At 34.3% G+C, this 21,046-nt stretch overlaps 1 protein-coding gene across 2 annotated transcripts in view; it reads right to left on the reverse strand.

Moving 5' to 3' along the window:
* The window catches only part of Ascc3 (activating signal cointegrator 1 complex subunit 3), a 265,284-nt gene that overhangs the window by 78,328 nt on the left and 165,910 nt on the right, over positions 1-21,046 (reverse strand). For both annotated transcript variants that reach the window (XM_034524196.2, XM_076917041.1), the window contains 4 exons: positions 14,891-15,028; positions 14,679-14,799; positions 13,532-13,664; positions 11,294-11,419 (listed from right to left, as the gene is read on the reverse strand). In XM_034524196.2, coding sequence (XP_034380087.1) covers positions 11,294-11,419; positions 13,532-13,664; positions 14,679-14,799; positions 14,891-15,028 — 518 coding nt within the window. The remainder of the gene's footprint in view (positions 1-11,293; positions 11,420-13,531; positions 13,665-14,678; positions 14,800-14,890; positions 15,029-21,046) is intronic.

Consider the following 21,046-nt stretch of genomic DNA (forward strand, 5'->3'; position numbering starts at 1 on the left):
TAACAAATGCTGTTCTAGTGCCCAGAAGGAAAGCTAAAATTAAGCATTCTGTCTTGCAATGTATAGAAAACACAAAAGTTCAAGCTCTGCATAGTTTCCAAATGAAAGTTCTAAGCACAGATAATTCATCTGACCATTCATTTTTCACTGCAACAGTAACAGGAAAACTGCTGACCACAAGGAGTTTTGTTTGTACCTAGGAAGATATCTAAAGAGTGAAGGTTACATGAACATTCATGGTAATTTCCTAATTCCAGCAAGTAAATGCCACTGGAATCAGTGTGGAGAATCTCTAGAATATCCTACGTATCCTCAAAGGACAAAAGTGAAATTGAAAGTGGACTTGAGACTTACAGACTTCACTAAAATCCCACTAAGGTGGCTTCAACGTTTGAACAAGATTGGAAAAAAAAAAAATACTCTGCAATCTCAAACGAAAGAGGACCATATGAAATCACCATCACAGAGGGATGGAGAAACACTGCAAAGATGACTCTTTGTGGGAGGTAATTTCAATTTCTACAGAAGTTAAAACTTATTTTAAAATATTTGAGTGAGGAATTAAAATCATGTCAGGATAAATTTTAAATAGAAAGAAGTTAGTGCAAATAATGAAGAATACTACAATGTCTCTGCACTGACATTCATAAGACACTAGGATTTCAAATGGCTGCACTCACCCAAGTTGTCACTGTGGAATGACCATTAAAGGGCTAGATTTTGCTTAGCAAAATACCCTTTCTGTTCATGGAAAAAGTACTGCTGTTCAAACAAATAACCTTTTGTCATAAAGATCAATGCAGAGATTTTTCAATGAAGAGATAAAACAAATACATATTATTAATGATTTTCCTTCTGAGTGTTTTTGAGAATTTCATCCAAATCAGTCAAACACTTCGTAACCATTAAAAAAAAAAGATCACTTGCTACAACAAAAAACTTTTATCAAATTTATGCTGTCTATAATATAAACTACCTTACAGAACATTATTCACAAACCAACAATCAACTTGTTCTAAAAAGAAGAGTCTAAAGTTGTTACGAATACTCAATCTATACATAATACTGATATATAATTTTTTTTCTCTAAATGGCCAAAATTCTCACTGGTACAACTGCAGGAAACATGAACTCAATCCAAGCTATTGAACAGTTATGAAATACATTCCTTGGCTTAGTATTTGGTCTGAAGGCAGGATCACTTAAAATATTAAAAAATTCTATAGTACATTGTTCATCATAATTAGATACATAATTTGCAAGACATTGTAAGACAAAGTAAATGTAAAACAATTATGTTTTAGGATACATAATACGTTGAGAGTTAATATATGCTGACTGTCTGATTGACTGCACATGTTCCCATTCTTCCTCTGAGTGAACTTGGTTATTGCCCAGTTTCTAACCTGAGGACAAGCACATATTACCTTCAATAATCACTTTACTAACTTGAAAAAGCATGTGGCAATGAACTAAAAAGGCCTGTTTTCATGTTGTACTCTCCACAGTACAAAATTTATAATTTATTGGTATTTAAACATCGATTTTTACACAAGTGTTTAATTACAGCTAACAGGCAGACTACAGTTTCCTGCTCACGGTGTCGAATCATTAAGTCATTATCTTCTTCTGCTACAAACAGAAAGCCTACCGTCTGTCAGCATGCTATTTCATTTCTTTCACAGAGAAAGGCAGTTTTGCAGTAATTGACTTGTCAGAAGCTCTAATTTATGAGACTGAGTTCTATAAGATTTCTCTATATTGGACTTAACCTGCACACAAGCAGGGCTGAATATTTACAATGCTGTTAACAGGTGCTGAGTTGTTTAATGATTCTAATAGCCAGAAGCGTACTGAGAAAGCCAGCGGGATCACAATTACAGGCTGTTTGAACACAACAATTACTAGTCCCCTGAGAAGTGTGAAAGTCAAAGGCAGTTTGATACTGACAGCATCTAGCACATGGGCTAGACAAGCTAACTTCTATTAGCAGTCCACTGGGAAAAAGTCATAACAAGCCTCTCCCTGAAATAAAAATGTGAAATTCCATAAAATTTAAATAATTAAAACCTAACACAAGTTTAAAAATATTATCGTTTCAAGTCTTTATAAAGGTAGAAATAAGAATTACACATATGAAGCCTTTTTCTAACATTAAAACAGATGAAATTTCCCTATCTAGGAGTGAAAAAGGTTTTATAGCAAAGTGAAACTGAGACAAAGTTACAGCAGTTTGGCTTTAATGTGAACACCGGCAGTCAGTTCCTCTTTGGTTTATGTAAACCTGGCTAGATAGCTTGCTGGGAAATTTTCCATCAGTACTGAAATGCTGCTGCAGTAACTGTCAGTGCTGGGAAGTCATTTGTTACAACATCATGGTTTTTATGTTCAGATTATGCAGCAGTAATAATGACACAAATAATGGAAGAGCGCTTGGGGACAGGTGAAAAGACCTCATTTTGCCTAGATATATTTAAAAGCAGTGAAACTGAAAATACAAATTAAACCACAAACTCAATTTGGAACAGTATCTATTTTATGAAAACAATGTGTCTAAACCCATTTGCATGAGAGTGTATACACATGTACATATATAATACATGCATATTTACTTACATAAATGTATGAATATAAACAGTCACACAGGAAGCCAGGAAGAATGGCTAGTGTGGTGTACAATGTGGTGGTACAATGAAGGGGAGATAGAGCAATCAGGTCATTCTTATTTATATATAAAGAACTATCTTTTGGAAAAAGTATTTCTTTCTGTGGGTAAATAAACATAAACCTGTGACCTGATTACATACACATGCACGCATGCACGAGCACATACAGAAGCTAGCTTGCATATGCACACCCTTCCCTACTAAGATAAGTCAAATCTCAGTTTATCCCACTGGAAGAAAGAAAGCAATAAGAAAAAAAAATAAAATGCAGCTGTTAATATGAGAAAACTGTAATTTTAAAGGAATTTACATGTTTCCTTAACTCTTATGTCTTTGTCCCTTGCTCTGCAGATAGACGATTTTAACAGACAATAATTAAAAAATAAAAATCAATGCTAGTCATGAGGATGTAAAGTAAAGGAATTGTTTATACAGTGTTTGTCAGAATATAAATTAGTACAGTTATTTTGGAGAACAGTATGAAAATTTCCTATAAAACTAAACATAAACTTATCAAATGATCCGGCTGTCATGTTCATGTCAGCATCTTCCAGAATATATAAGAAAGAAAATCAATGGAAACACCTATCAGTGGATGAACACCTACATAAGTGGTACAAATACAGAAAATACTACTCAGCCTTTAAACAGAATGAAAGGTGGCTGGGCGCACTAGTGCACGTATTTAAAAATCCCAGCACTCAGGAGGCAGAGGCAAGTGGATTTCTGTGAGTTTGAGGCCAGTCTGGTTCACTGAGTGAGTTTAGGACAGCCATGGCTACACAGAGAAACCCTGTCTTGAAAAGCCAAATACCAAAAAAGAAAAACAAAAACAAACAAACAAAAGAAGGAGAGAAAGAAAGAAATGTATTCTGAGCAAATTGAATGAGATCAGCAGTCTATCAGTCTATATGGTAAAATACATTGATGGTAAGAATCTGAAAGAAATTTGCTGATTTTAACAGGCAGAGTAAAGACAGAAAGGTAGAATACTGGTAAAACAATGTAAAATTTCAGGTAATAGGAAGATTGAGTTCTGTTGGACTGCAAAGCAGGGTGACTGAGTTAAAATGTATCTGAAAATGAATTAAGTAATAGATTTTAATGTTATCACCACAAAAACATATATGAGGGAGATATGAATTATGCCTAATAAACTGATTTCACAACATATAGATGTACTTAAACATCTTAAAATTTATCCCATAGATACAAAATTAAAAAGATTAAAATTAAAAAAAATTTAAAAGGTAGATGTTTATAACATTCACAGACAAATGTTCCTAACAATATTTGTTTAGAAAGCAATCTATCTATCAGAAACCATGTGAGAGTTTACTTAAAAAGTTAACTGTATACTCAGGTCATAGTTTTTATTTTTATGTAGCTGTAAAGGTATATCGATTTTTAAAAAGGCATTAAATAGACTATGCTGTCAAGCATGGTTTCCACAAATAACACTTTTAGAACTGTACCAAAAAGAGAGGTGGTTAATGAGTGTAGATGTTTGTCTTCTGGACTTGGTCATTGGTCTAGCTAGAGATGCACTGGTGGGACACTAGAGCTGTGTCTGCTGCTCTGAGCTGGGCTACTGTGACCAAACTGTCTTATCTCCTGAGTCTTTGTTCATTAAAGGGAGATGAGAGCAGTAACAAGTTAAGACCTTGAAATAGCATGTTAGATACAAATAAACCCCACAAGCATTATTTATAATTTGTATTTTGTACCTCATTAATTTTAATTTTTATGTTTATAAGCCCCTTTCTGTAATCTACATTTTGCTACTCTTTACCTAGTTTCTTGAGATCAATGTCTAGTATTTAATTTCTGAATTCTTTACTTGAAATCTTTAGAGCTACAAAATCTCTATGGATCCGTGCTTTGGTTTTAATTTGATAGGAAACATGTATTTATTTTTTTCTTGTTCTAGTCTACTTAATGTGTTAATTTCATCTCTCATTGGTATAAGTTTTAAATTCTGTTTGTTTCCTCATTATTAATATTTTTTTCTATCTGTACAGGTTGAATATCCCTAGAATGAAACCAAAAATGTGGAAGGCTCCAAATTCTGAAATGTTGTGAGGATCCATATCATATCACAAACAAAAATTCCACACATGATCTCTTCTGACAAGTTGTAGTCAAAATATAGAAACACTAAAAAAAGTTTTGCATGAAATCACTTCCAGGCTGTATGTCTAATATCTGCATGAAGTATAAATGAATTTGTGGTCATACATGGATGCCTTTCCCAGGCTATCCCATTCAAATATTCCAAAATCTAAAACAATTCCTAATCTAGAATGCTCTGTGGCCTGTCATTTAATGCAAGGAATCTCTGTCTATATGCATTCTGTCCTGCTCTGAGAATGCCCCTATTCGACTACATTTGGAAGCCTGTTTATATCTTTCTGATCTAGTACATGACAAATTTTACTTATAAATTGTTATGACTCTACGTAGTTTTGCAACAGCACATGTACAAAGGTGCAGAATAATAATTCAAATCTGTTAATTGCTATTTAAAGACTATATTTTATAAAATATTTATTTGTCATTTTTTATTTCTACAGATATGCTAAAATTACATATAGCTGTAATGTGGTTGAACTGGAAATTTGGATTTCCATCACTTCTTGTTTTACATATTTTGACACTGTTTTAGTCACCTGCAACCTTTTAGAAATGACTAAAACTTTTTGGTGATTTCACTTGCTACTGATACAAAGCATTCTTCTTGTTTTAATTCTTATTTTACCTTAATTTTTTTCATATCTTTAACAGACATTTAAACTTATTTGAACAACTTCTATATACAATGATTTTTTTTTTTTCTAACTCAATAGCAAAGAACTCCTGGTCTCAAGAATTTGAGTCTACATATTTTCTGGAAGCCAATAAAATAATCCCCTTAATCTCAAGAGAAAAGTCAGTTTAAGAAAATAACTGTGAGAAACTATTCAAAGCACTGCATAATGAGAAATAAAATAATATGGTGTTATATGTGGCCTTTGTGAATTGTCAAGAACCTCCAGATAATATACCAAGGACAAATAACCCCAGGGACTACCTAAGGGTAGATTTAAACAATAAAATCATACTACCAACTGGTGTTTTTTACATCCAACTTGAGTGAACCCCAAGATGAACTGACTGGTTAAGATTGACCTTTACATACCCAACCATACTTGCTATGTGGCTAGAAGCTTCATTAATGGCTGCATACTTACTTGATCACAGCCTTTTCAGTTTGCTTGAACCTCACATGGCATTCATCGCCAGCTTACAAATACTAAGGAAAATAGTCTGCACAAGCACAGTCTCATCATATTATCCTTAAATGTTATCCATTACATCCAATGTTCAATCTCCATCAGCTTCAAAACACACAGGTGTCAACACCGACTACTGGGCAGTACACCCATACAACAGAGATACAAGCAAGCACAACAGGCTTCACGAAACTATATTTGGTGCTTCTGAAAATGGAAGTCTAAAGTCAATTTTCAAAATGCAGGTTGTAGTTGATCTCAGTTTTCTATGACTGTTGAGAAAAATAGGTTTGAATGCCTCTCTTTCTACACAGTTCTAAAAGCAAAATCCAACTCTAAAGTTTGTAATCAAACTCCCAAGCAAGCAGTCACTTCAGTGAACCAGAAGACTGCATCATCCTAATAAAACTGTACATTCCATCACCTAATATATCCATCCACCAAATATATCTATATGGCTAGTCTCAGGATTCCTTTTACAGGATTTTATAACTATACACTTAAAACCCTAAGTAGACAATGCAAAGACAGACAGTAAGTTTATTAGAAACAAAATATAGCATCACTTGTAGTCTTCAAACATTACTGCACTTTAAGTGCTATACTTGTACAAAGGATTCATGACAATCTCCAGACTAGTTTTAAAAGAGAAAAAACACCTTTAAGAAGTCATGACTGTACTAAATTGTTTACTGAGTATGAATTTTATAAACATTAAGTGTATTAACCTAATTAACTCCTTAGGTATATCAATGCAGCTGAAGAGTACTGTACCTTCTCCAGGCTGCACGGTGAGAGCACCATAGTGAGTGTAATTTGTGACTCTTTCCAATGTAGTGGCTCTTGGAGCCAGCAGATGTGGATTGGTTTGGTGATCCACTAGTGACAGGATCTTTTCTGATAGCTTTATGGAATGAATCAATGAGGATAACCTTAAAAAATTGTATGTGGAATCTTCACCAACCCAGTAAGAATTCAGGACTTTGATCAAAGTCTCACAATGTCATCCATCTCTCTCCTTAGCAACAGACTCTGAAGGCTTTGGGCAAACTTTGGCTGGTTATAACCATGATGGACAGGCTTGCCATAAGTTGCACCACTGAGAACTGGGCATTTGTGGCCACCACAGCAGACACAAATATGACATAACTTTGCTTGGCTTTATATCTCACCATTTGTGCTCTCTCAAGCCAGGTGAGGTGGGAAATCCTGTGCAGTGGAGAGAGCAGGGGGTAGTTCCAGCAGCTGAACCTCAGAAGAAAGTGGATCATATCAGGCTGCTTCTTCCTCCATAGCTCCTGGATGTATTTCTATGAACCCATCTTTGCTCACCTGATGGTTGCCACCAGAGGAAAGGCCAGCTTTGTTTGCATGCTAATTACAAAGCTATTTGCTCTCTTGCTTGCTTTCTCTCATATTGTTTTGAGACAAAGTTTTGCTGTGTGAGTCAATATGGCCTCTACTCTGCCTCCCCAGTGATAGGATTACAGGTGCACAGTAGTATTTCTGGATATATCTTCTTGTACAACATTAATAGTCAAATTCATATATTTTAAAACTACCATTTTAATTTTGTATGTGGCTAACAATACATGTTTAGTTTGATTGAAAAAATGGATCTGAGTTAAATTTGGTGGCACACACCTCTGAACAGAGTACTGGACAGGCAGAAGCAGAGAGGCAGAAGAGGCAGAAGAGGCAGAAGAGGCAGAAGAGGCAAAAAAGGCAGAAGAGGCAGAGAGGCAGAGAGGCAGAGAGGCAGAGAGGCAGAGAGGCAGAGAGGCAGAGAGGCAGAAACAGAAGGTATCTCTGAGTTTGAGACCAGCCTCGTCTACATAGTGACTTCCAGAAGAGCTGAGTTTCACAACAGCATTAGAGCTATACTGTCTCAACTGCCAACCCCTAAACAAACAGAAGTAAATGGATTTAAAAATTTATATCTTAAAACAGGGAGATATAAACCATGAACAGGATTTTAACCAACCTAACTTACGACACAAAATGATTCTGCCCATGTCCTGTGCTGAAGCACTGCAACGGTGTCCCTTTTGCTCACAATGAAAAAGCAAAAGCTGTGGCCTTTACAGTCCCACATGACTTATTCACACCACAGCAAAGCAAAAACTTTTGTCTACTTGACTAATGCATCTTCAAAACAGCTAGAATTGTGGCTGGAACTTGGAACACTTTAGCAAGAAGGCTTGTCCTAAAGAATAATGATAGTTGTATTCTAATCTGAGTTATTTCAAACATTTATTTAGGTAGCTACTAAAGGAACAAGCACATGTGCTATATAGGTAGTCAAGAATGGATACTGTTGCATCCTAAATGTTAGTTGATGTATCATTTACAAAAATGTGATTGGAATATTTAAGACTTTCATAGCCTGGCTGGCTATGATGGCTGGGTAGAATATAGCAAACTGGATCAACAGTGGCCGCAAAAGCCCCAAGGGAGAAAAACCTCTTTATTGGAGCTGCTGTGGGTGAATATATTCTTCTCCTATCTCTTCCAGTACCTTTGGGAACTGGCCTACAAGTCAACGCACTGGAAATGGCAACTACCACAGGTAGAAACTTCTTTAAGCCAGGTCATTAAGATGGTGGAATCTTTGGACAATTAGTGCCCAAATTTCTTCTTAGGCAATGATGGCCACAAACAAAGCTTGTGAGATAATGTAAACTCTGCAATGCATGCTGATTTACAAAGATGTTGAGTACAAGCAGGGTTGACACATAAGTCACTGATACTCAAAATTCCTTGGATCAGAGAGGTAGTATAATTTCCTTTTAAAATTCATCACTTCTAGTTCCAACTCTAATTACTACTCTTTATTATGGCTGTATATAGATTTCCTCAGTATAAAAAACAAACTGAAGACAATTCAATCAAAACAAAAAAAAATCACTGGAAAATTTCTTATTCGTTATCTTAAAAGAAAATTAAACCGTATCTAATTTACATTTTCTACACAATTAACTTAATTTTGATAAACAGTATTTGATAGAGTACAAATGAGACTAGAATAGGGATAGATTAGAAGCAGTTAAAGAGTGACTAAAACTAGGAAAAGGAAAAAAATAAAAAGATTGGTTCTGAAGTGAAAGCTGAAATGATGAGTGGCAATATCAACAGAAGAAAATGAGACTAGAGAATTTTAATAGGTTTATGATTCATTCAGCTTTAGGCATATTAAGAATGACATGCTGTGGAAAGTCTGTTACAGTATTTACACTGAGAAGATACTACAGTACTTTGATGCCCCTCATGGGTGATATGCAAATGCAGAAAGAACCTTTACAGAAGAACATAATTCTATGTGATGAGAATAGTGTTTCTTCTTCACTGGTATTACAAAAATGACATGTGAGCAAACATCTGCCTAACCCAAACCAAAAGATGGCATAAAAATAACCAGTCAGTATTAATCAAGAGGCAACAAATGTAAAGACAGAAAGTCAAAAATACCATAGGAAAAGCAGCCAACTGTACTAAAGAATACTATGTTGGATTCTAATAGAAAAGGGGGTGTTACAGGACAACAAACAGGTAAAACCTGAATAAAGGCTATATGTTAGCTAATAGTACTGTGCAAATGTCAATTTTCTGAGTTTGAAACACTGTACTGTGGTTATAAAAGGTATTAGCATGGAAAAGATAGGTTTGGTGGTATTCTTTTGAAAGACTTCTCTTAAATTCTTCCCAAAGAAACTTTAGAGCTTTTATTTTTATTTGTTTATAATGTATCAAAAGGGCAATGATTTTGTGGACACAGTAAGAAACAGTCTGCAACCTGTTATTGAACTTGCTTGTTCTATAGGCTAGTATGCTAATCATATAAGCTAGCTGAAGTAATTAGGTTTTTAAAGTAGTCTTCAGGATGGTAGAGATTAACAAAGCAAATGGCAGAATCACATCTCATTAACTGCTGTTAACTGTGTTCTTTACAAACAAAGTATCTTAGGATCAAGATATCTTTAGTTTGACTGCTTGATTCAGTATGACCCAGCAAGGATCTGGGGTATTATTCACTTTGAGAAAAAGAAAGAAGACACTAAAAGGTGAAGCAACCCATGATTGGAAAGTTAATGAAGAGCAAAGTTGAAAGGAGAATCACTGTTCTCTGGCTTTAAATCCCAAAATAGTTATGGGATACAGGGCAAGGCACTTAAAGTATCTGGCTTCCATTTATTTCTTCAGTTATCAAGCAATCTTGGACTAAAATACATGGAAAGCCCATCACATTCCTCTACTCCTACAATCTGTTCCCTTAGGAAAACCAGTAGTTCTAGATGGTCACCTTCTTAATTGTACTGGGACCTTCCCAAATACCTTAATAGTTAAGGAACTCTAAGCAAATACACCACGATTTAAAACTGCTATCTGTGTAAGAAGAAATGCTGGCTGAAAGAAATTTCTTTATAATTCCAAAGTAAAATTTTTATAATGACATTTCTTACCATTTCTCTGCTAAAGACCTCTTAATGCCTTCATCAGGAATATCTCAGATTTGACCCATGTTCCATTTCCTCTGTATCTGTTACAGCCCTCAGCACCTTCCTCTATTAGTAAACCCCTTTTAACTGGTCTTTCTGTTATAACTGTCTTCCTAAACCAACTGATGCTCTGCCAAAGTGCCTAAAAACTGAAACAGAGCAAAACCTAACCTGACGATGTTAATTCATGCATAAGCATTCATGCTGGCTTGTTTCCTTACCTCCTGACAGGATCGGGTGTGCTCCTCAGCATGGTGTATGGGGCACAGACCCTTTTCCCTCCAATGCTTTGATCGACATTCTGACGGGAACAAGATTTGGCCCCATACTCTTTACTCTCTAACTACAGCAAATTTTCAGATGCTCCAAACACTAATAGCTGTTCTAAGACCCAGGACCCTTTGCTTTTATTTTTCTGTCTAATTGCTTTTTCTTTTCTACTATACTTTTTATACTCCCATAGAATCAAATACAGTGCAATCATCTCTTCCAGGGTTCTTGTTAATCCTACAAACTGCCTCATAAACTTCCCTTATCCAAGTACAACACTCTGAACTCCAACTGTACCTAAGACAGTCACTACTACAAAGTTCTGACCATTTCCTAATGACTTCCAATGTTTTGTTTCCCAACTGCACTGGAAAATTATCCCATGGTAATTCAAAAAATAATAAATGCATAAATCAGCTATGCTGTCCTGTACTATGACCATATGAGATATTATCTAATTTTCTGGCAAACTGGAATCACTAGAATGTCAAGAGCTGACAAACATGCAAAGATTTGGAGTTTCTTCTAAGTACTTGTGCTTTCTGTGTATATAGTTTTCAATTACTCTTTCAAAGAACGTCACACTTACCTGGGATTCATGATAAGACGTCGGAAAAAGTAAGTCCAGGTGATATAATCCATTGCATCTTGCTTTGATGTTATTGTACCTCCAGCAATCTCTGCATTTAAGTGGTCAGACAACACTCCTAGTAAGCTATATATTGAATAAAAGACAAGAATTACAATGAATAAAACCCCCTTAACTCAGTCAAGATTCTGATTTTTATGTTCTAAGCTATAGAAAAGTAGCTTTTAAAATTTATATATTTAAATTTAACTATTCATAATTTATAAATTATTTATTATATACTAATGATAACTGTTAAAAGTTGTCACAAACTCGTCACTCAGGACTATGAACTTAGGAACACATTATAAACCAGCACATATATTCTTACAATCTTGTTAAAAAGTATGCTGTACTTTTCATATGAATATGAACAGAGTCCCGAGAGTGCTACAGAAATAAAGAATTTCCTCAGAATACCTTAAGTAGCAATAATCTACCTGTCATCTGGTAAATACTCAACAAATGGTAATCCTTGCAATCAATTTTTAAGAAAAGAAAACTCTGACCCAGAATTGTTTCTATCTAAAAGAACTGCACAGACAAAAATGTAGAAGAGCCTGAGAGAAAGGAGGTCCAGTGACAGGCCCAAGTTGGGATCCAGCTCATGGGGAGGCTGCAAGGTCTGACACTACTACTAAGGCTTATAGACAGGAGCCTAGCATGGATGCCCTCTGAGAGGCCCAACAAACAGCTGAAAGAGTCAGATGCAGATCTTTCACTTAGCCAGTGTAGAGAAGCTGGAAACCCCTGTGGTGGAATTAGAGAGAAACTGGAAGAAGGTGAGGAGGAGGGTGACCTATAGGAAAACCAGCACTCTCAACTAACCTGGACCCTCAAAGATCTGTCAGACACTGATCCGCCAGACAGACAGCATACACCAGCTGATATGAGGCTCCTGACACATACAGAGCAGAGGAGTGTCTGTTTTGGCCCCACTGAGAGAAGATGTACCTAACCCTTGAAAGACTTGAGGCCCCAGGGAGCAGGGAGGTCTCGTTGGGTGAGAGTAGGGTGACCACATCCTGTTAGAAATAGGGGAGGAGGAATGGGATAAGGGACAGTCAGAGGGTGGGCCTGGAGGGGGATAAAGACTGGACTATAAAAAAAGATTAAAGAATAAAATAAATAAATAAATAAATAGATAGATAAATAGATATTAAATAAATGGAAAGATAAAAGATTTACCATTATTTTCAAGAGTGCCTGTGTGAGTGCTTGCGGGTGTCTGTGTGTGTCTGTCTATGTGGGATTGACCAAATTACATGAGAGCTGTCAAATTACTCATGATCAGCATTATAAACTTTAGTTACTTGTCTCTTTATTATGAACATTATTAATTGCAAAACCCGAAAAGTACCTAAAGCAAATTCCATGGAAAATACAAATTCCTCCTAAGGTAATCCTGTGCTGAGTGCTTTCCTAATAGCAGATAACAGTTCTAATGTTACTATGTGAGCCATTCATGTGAGTAACCTAGCATGGCCATCACCCCCATTTTACAGATGAGGAGGAGGGAAACTCATTACTCAATGCCAAGCAGAGATCAAAATTCAACCTGGGTCATCTGGTGCCAGAGCCAAAAGGTCTGTGTACACAGAGGCCTTAAGAGCACACAAAAATATTTCTTTTAAAATAATCACAGCCGCACATTGTCTAAAAGTAATAATTACATTGTGAAGTTCAGCAATAATTTTTTTAATATTTGTTAGTAAAACATAATTAGAACAAAAAATCAAAACAAAATAAAATTAAACAACTTCATAACCAAAAAATAAAAAGCAAGTGTGGAGTTTTGTGTTGGCTAATGACTCCTAGGCACCAGGCCTGTTCCAGAGTGTGGCTGGTATACACAGTCACTTCACTGACAAAAACCAACTTCCAAGAGATATCAACTGCAAATAGATTCCTTGTTAGACATTTTTGTTTTGTCTTTTGTGTTTTTTTTTTTTTTTTTTTTTTTTTTTTTTTTAAATTTGGTTCTTTTGAGGGAGACAGAGAAGGGGAAGGGGAAGAGGGGAGGTTGCAAGCTGGGTGGGTAGGGAGGGGGACATAATCTGGGAGAAGTTGGGGATGGGAAAGAATATAATCAAAGCATTGTATGACAAAACTTATTCTTAATTAAAAAGAAATATAACCAGGAAAACACCAACTCACTTTAAAATGAAACCTTTTATACTAGTTTAAAACCAAACTTACCTTGATTCTACTGGGAAAGGTTCATAAAGAAACTTTTTATAAAAATCTTTTTTTATATCATGAACTAGAATTACAGCTTTGCCCTGGTCATCAAATTGAGGTCTCCCAGCTCGCCCCATCATCTGCAGCACATCTATGGAAGAGAAAATCAAAGGCATTCTGCAGTGACACTGAGCATGAGGTAGAGCTATCGATCAGGACATGCCTCTAACAGAAAGAATTAACAGTCAACACAATATTTTAACAACACGTGTGTGCTTCTTTGATCATTACTAATACATCCCCTAACTTGTATATAAATGTACATACACTATATATATGTAATATGCTATACTCAAAAATTTACAATACGTAACTGTGATTTAAATTTGAACTTTTAAAATGATCGCTTATGTTATTTATGAAGTAAATTTCTCTTGAGTTAAATGATTTAAGATGAGTTTTGAGACCCAGCACTGCCAGAGGGTATGGCAGCCTGACTATATCTCAGCACTTGGGAGGCAGAGACAAGGGTTCTCAAAACAAGTTGGCCAACTAGACTAGATGAGTTCATCTTTAGGAAATGATAGCAGAGTGATTGAGAAAGACAGCTGGTATCAACTTCTAGCTTCTATCTGCATGTACACACATAATGCTAGTGTTCCCCCCCACTCCACAATATGAGCATGCATACATGCATGCACACACATAAAATAAATAATATCTCTATTTTAATTAAACAAGGAAAAGCAAAGCCCATACAGGAACCTCTCCTTTTAGGCCATTTGTCTATTTGTTTCCCCTAGATAAGAAATCTATTTGATTCTTTTCTTTCATCCTCTTGGAGAATAAAATTCACTTCTTTTTTAATGTATAAGAACCTTTATAGTAATTTATAATTAAAAACTATTTAGCTTTTGAAATCTATTAATTGTACTGCCGAATCAAAATTTATTGTTCTTAGTAATTATTAACCAGTACTTTTATTTAAGAATATAAAAAAGTAAATATACAAGTTCTATATTTTCTCAAGCATTTGTACTGAAAACTAACACTTCTTAACTTTTTTATTAGATACTTAAATGGAATGAAATCTCAAAATTAAATTTATATAAACCTAAACTGCTAAAATAAAATACAAGCTTACTATATCACTGCAGAAAGTTACCTGTAATGGGAAAATCCACATAACGTCTTGTCTTTCCATCATAATATTCAGTTCCCTTAATAATTACTAAGTGTGCTGGAAAGTTTACACCCCATGCTAACGTGCTTGTGGCAATGAGAACCTAAAAGATAAAGATAATATCTCACAGCTAAGTAAAAGAAAACGTCGATGTTACTTTTAAGTATGTTTTCATGAGGACAGAAAGGAAGTACCTGAACTTTACAGTTCACAAACAGCTCTTCCACTGTTTTTCTGTCTCTTTCATGCAGGCCAGCATGATGCATTCCTATACCAAAAGCTAGAGTCAACTTCAGGTTGGAATCTCGTATTGTTCCAATGATGTTCTCCATCTGCAAATGCAAGCACAAATCCAAGACGCAGATGCATCTGCTTCAAAATACTCTTGTATTTCAATTACATTTGGTGGACACTGCTGTGCTTTTTTTCTTTTAATGCCATTATAAAGGAATAAATATATAACACCTCTACTATTTTCATTGAAGCTGGGTAAACTGAAAAGAATTCCGGCTTGGTAAAAACATGTTCTCCATACTACTCATTTTAATATTATGCAATAAGAGAGAAATATATCATGATAATCAGAAGCTCCCCTTAATGATTAAAGACTATTAAAAAGAATATAATATTGTCTAATATGGTTCAACATCTTATCATGTTTTTAAAAAATACCTAACTTTCTGGATCTGTGTTTAAAATTGAGATAATGCAAACAAAAAGCATCTGATACAATCCTAGCAGACAGAAATTATTCCAATAAAGCTTTCATACTGAACTTAGCACCCATTAAGGAAGTCACATGACTTCTCTGAGCCTTAGTTTCCTTATCTGTAAATTACAATAATAGGAATCTTATATATGCTTTAAAATTTCCCCAGTAGAGCCATGTAATAAGTACTATTAGCCATATATACAAATTTCCAAAGGGTAAGAAGGGTTTGATGATATTTGAAGGATGTCCATTTCAAACTTCTCTCCCAGAAAAGGCCACAACTTTAGTTATATCAGTCTGAACTATTTTGATCATAAAAAGAAAAACCAGACTATTTTTGCTTATTCCTTATTACTTTGATTAGCACTGAAGCTAAAAAGAAAAAAAAAGCTTTACGTATTCCCTGGCTGTTTTCTTCCTTTCTTTCCTTCTCTCCTTCTTCCTCCCCGCCATGAATTAACATTTCACTTTAGTAAATGTGACAGCTCTTTTTCTTATTGGTGTGACAGTGATCTTTGTATTTATGGGTATTAATCTTTTCTTTATTTAGTTTTTCAAAGTTCAGTTTACTTGTTATTTAAAAATATCATGAAGGACACAAAGTTTCACAATACTCAATTATGTTTCATTACTTAGATATTTTCACAAAGAGCTATAAAATTTGCATTTGCCTACAATTTAACTTCTGTCATAGTTCTAATTTGTATTTAAACAATTATGTACATTCTATTTTTGTACTGAAATTATGGTGAATGTCCAAAGCATTCACTCTACCAATTAAACTGACTATATGATTCCTTATTTCAAGTACAAACTATATACTTCCTATATAGACTCTATAAGTTTCCTTCTTATATCAAAGTTTTTAATATATTAAAAATGTTTACATATTCTGTTTTGTATTAAAGAGTTCATATCTAACGCTACTTATCTCTGTCAAGTTTCACATATCTATGTTTTTTGAAATATGTTTTATAAATAATCTTTGAATATTTTATTCTTCTTTATTGTATATTAGAAATAATGTTTGTAACACATATTTGATGGTGATAAGCAGAAAATTTTATATGCTTATAACTGTTTCCTTTTAAAGCACTAAACAGAAAGTGAAATCTCTTTTGTTTAGTGCTCCTTCCTGCTGCCCTAAAGCAGAGTAACCTCAGAAACAGCACAGATTTTTCTTGTCATAAGCATTCAACATGACACTTCTTAAAGGCTATTTTAGTTACTTCTATAGCCTTAGCACCACATGCTGCTAGTACTAAATACTGAAGGGAGAATATGGAAAAAGTAACACGCGCAATTTTATATGCTTGAGAGTAAAAGACAAAGATCTCATTCCATTTTGTTCTTCTACTGACAACATGTTTCATGCACAATATACCTGTCCAAGTTTCCTCTTTTAGGTCTGCATAAGCGAAGCATTTCAAAATCTGTAATTAAGGATCCTTAATCTGGCTGCTACATTTTAGAAGAAATATTAAGTTCACATTATCCATACAAGGAATCATTGCTTCCATTTCTATTTATTATTTATTTTGTTTTCACAATAAAAAACTTGTAAAAATTTAAAATGTGGGAACACACTGTTTTGTACATAATACATAATAATGCATTAAACAGGAAGGTAAAGCTTAATAGTAATAAAAACTTATAGAAAGCCATTCATTGAGTAGAAAATGCTCTGAATAACATACGTAGAAGAAATGTTATCAACCTTCACTGTGTTGGCTGCATTCTATCTTGTACTACATGATAACAGCGTTTCTATATTTATCTGTGAACATAACAAACTATCTGAAATTTAGCATAAGATATGTACTCTGTCTACAACAAAGATAGTATAAGAAGGATCATAAAGTTTCTCCAAACTATATGTGAGCCATTTTCACTGCATAAGGTATTTTCAATCTATTCTAACAGGTATTAATAAACTGATGTTTTCTTAAAATGGCTTTTAGATTTTTCAGTTTTTAGTAAGTACATATGAACTGTGTAACTCATAGTGTGCCAGGACAATCAAAAGCCAAAGTTCTTTGTAATAGGAGGTTTGGGGAAAGAGGAGTTGTTTTTCACTCCCTTCACCTCATGTTCACATAAATTAACGCATTAAAAGCAGAGCTTTGCCTCTCTGAATGGGAAATCCCTGAAATTCTCAAGAGGGCAATCACAGAAAAACAACTTCATTTATTATCAGTTTCTAGAGATGAAACAGCAAAAACAGAAATTTATAGATGTTAATCATTCAACATAAAATACTACTGAAGGAGAATGAAAGAACTTAAAAACACATTTTACTGAATCATATGTCTTGTCATTCTTTTTAAAAATGAGTTTCATATAGATGAAAACATTTTAAGTCAAACAAAAAACTTAGAGGATTTTTATATACTGAAAGGTAAACATTTTACTAGATATTTCGTCATTTTTTTCTGTTTGCCTAACATTATGCTACCACTTTTTAAAGCTTATCACAAATTATGCTTTATACAATGTAGTAGTATTAATATTGTAGTATATAACATAGGTGCTAAATTACGTCAAATTAAAAACTTTCACTGATTTTAAAATCGATTCAGTAACATTTCTCCACTTTGAGTCAGTAAAATAAAATGCAGAAAAATTATTTAGATAACCATGTCAATTTCTCTAGGAACCCTTAAGCAAATATAATGCCCATAACTTATTACACAAAACAGGATATGACTGAAAGGCTTAATTTTTGGTAAGATGGGATGATACAGAATTATGACTAACTGCAACACTAAAAACAACAAGAGCTTCAATTTCAACGTTCATTTGATGAATAAACATTTGTTGTGATGCATTGGTATTTTTCCAATAAACAGCCTTTGAAATATGTTAGACCACCTAATAGTTAAAAAAAATTTTCCATATTGTACATAAAAGAGAAACAGATCTATATTCTTCGAAGAAGTGATCTGTTTAACGGATAGGGGCAGAGGCACATATGTAAGCTGTTGAACCATTTACTTTAACTTAATAGAATTTTTTTATATTTTAAATGTATTATACTCAAAAAGCTTTTGTAGAGAGATAGGATTCCATTTAAGTAGATACATTACTCTGGGTCTAAAGAACACTCCAGTCAGAATATAATTCAGCAAGTTGATGACAATGCTGGCTCCAAAAGAAAGGAGACCAGATTGGACAAGAATGAGCTAACAGACTGTGCAGCCCAGTTCTGTCCCTTTGAGTATGATATATTGTTTCAAGATGCTAAAATCCCATAGCTTCTCAAAGCATATCTGTTGTGCTGGTTTTCCCATTTTCACAGAATCCTCATTATCAGAACTCTGTACTCTTTTCAAAGCATGTCAGACTCAGACCATATGCCATTGAATAATGCTTATCAATGGTCTGCACTGCTCAACAGAAGATGCACCAAGCAGAAGAATCATAAAAGCTACAAAGACTTTTAAAAACAGATATAAACAAGTCACATTGATACATGTTAAATAATATTTTTGTCCAAAATATTCATTTCTTAACCTGTTTCTCTATGATGAACACCAGAGATAGAAGAGGGGAAATTAACAGTGAAGGAAGCAACTAAACGTTCTACTGATATGCGAATAGAAAATAATTCAAGAATAGTTATTCAGAATAAAATTTTCAAAAATCCCCAATACTGCAAAATTATGTTCCTTTACTGAACCCCCAATACAACCATACAACAAATGATTTACCATATAGTGACACATTAAATTTAAGTATATACATATGTGATTAATGAAATAATTCTGCCTCAGGGCAAAGCTTAGCAACAGAGCACCTGCTTTTCACATACAAAGCCATGGATTCAATCTTCGGTATGATGACAGAAAAAAATTACACGCAGAGTAAATAGGCGAAGAAAGTGTGAAATTACAAATAAGTAAAAGAAAGCCTAAAAATAAATAAAACCTAAACATCAGATTTGTCATGTTTCCCAAACATACATAATACCATTTAAAAATTATTTTTACCTTGGCTTAATTTTTTACTAATATAAAAACTGAGTTATAGAGTAAGATATTAACAGTCTTTCCTTATTCTCACGTCTACATTAATTCCCTACATCACTAGCAGAAAATCATTCTGCACACACTTCATATTTACTTTTGAACATAACTTTGTGCTTATTTCCATTTTTAGAGAGTTATGATTCTACTACATGTTTGGAGAATATTTCCATATGTTAAAAAGGCTTTTTGAATTCAGAGGAAACTGATTTATGAATAAATTTTCTAGAGTTATCTTTTTTTTTTTTTTTTTTTGAGACAGGGTCTAACTGTAGCCCTGGCTGTCCCAGAACTCACTCTGTAGACCAGGCTAGCCTTAAGCTCACAGAGATTTACCTGCCTCTGCCTCCCCGGTGCCAGGATTCAAGGTATGTGCCACCATACCTGACTAGAATTAACTTTTAAAGGTAGCACAGTTATATTTCATTACTATGAACTAAATCATGAAAGATGATAAGTAGATGAGCATAAATATAATTTCAAAGTTCACCTCATTGCTTTCAGCAGCGGCACCCTTTTTATATGGCATTTTCAAAGTTGCAGAAGCATGGTACTAACAAAGGTTCAGTATCCCTTATCTGCTTCTGGAATATGTGCAGATTGGGCACCCTAATACATAATGTTCCTAAAGCAATAGTTTCTAAACATAGGCACAATATATAGCATTTAACATACCAAACAAAAATATTTTTAAGGATTTTAACTGTTTTTTTTTTTTTTTTTTTAGCACATTTACTTCTCACAGCAGTTTGTGAGGACAGAGTTGTTACCATCCCTTTTATATATAAAAAATTGAACCTCAGCAGCTAAGTAGCATATTTGAGTCATATAACTAATGGTAGGCAGTCAGATCCCAGAACTGCTGCATGTAGTTCATGCCTTCAAGCACAGTGCCTGCCCCCAAACTACTACATGACTGAGACTACTGTTACAATGTTTACTATACCCCATTGTTCTAGACTGTATGCAGAAAACAAGTTGAGACAATGAATCATTACCACCTACACTCAGATGATTTGCAAATATACCTGTTCTTTAGTATTTGATTATTTTTAGTCCTATGCCTAACCATCGCAATTATCCTGTTCTCTAAATTAAAACCAAACACCACATCTTTCAACTTCTTCATGATTGTGAAATGGCACAGTCTTGTCAGTTACTTGTTCTTGAAGCTATTCATTTTTCTTGTACAATTTTCCTTATCTGCCTATTCTATCCCAACTTTTTCTTATTATCTGAAGTTATTATGTTATTGAAGAGTCTACCTAGCATATTGAAAGATTAAAAACCAAACGAGACAGACTAAGTTTGATACCCTGCATTTGGGTCTAAGTTGTTACTTGCTTTGTGCATCACCTAAAGCAATCAATCTTTCTGTTCTAGTTTCTGCATCTGGAAAATTGGGATAAGAACTATGTTCTAGAAGTTCATGACTAGATTTGATAATATTTATTCTTTAAAGAACTAAATGAATGATACCAACTAAGAAAATAAGAAACAGCTTCTTGTGTTTTGTGGTTTAAGGGATGAAAACTGATGTTCACTATCACATCTATATCCCATGAGTCTCACTTAAACCCAAATGTCCAACGCTCAGCAAGTTCACTGACGTC

The sequence above is a fragment of the Arvicanthis niloticus genome, chromosome 20 (genome assembly GCF_011762505.2).
Source record: "Arvicanthis niloticus isolate mArvNil1 chromosome 20, mArvNil1.pat.X, whole genome shotgun sequence".
NCBI lineage: Eukaryota > Metazoa > Chordata > Mammalia > Rodentia > Muridae > Arvicanthis > Arvicanthis niloticus.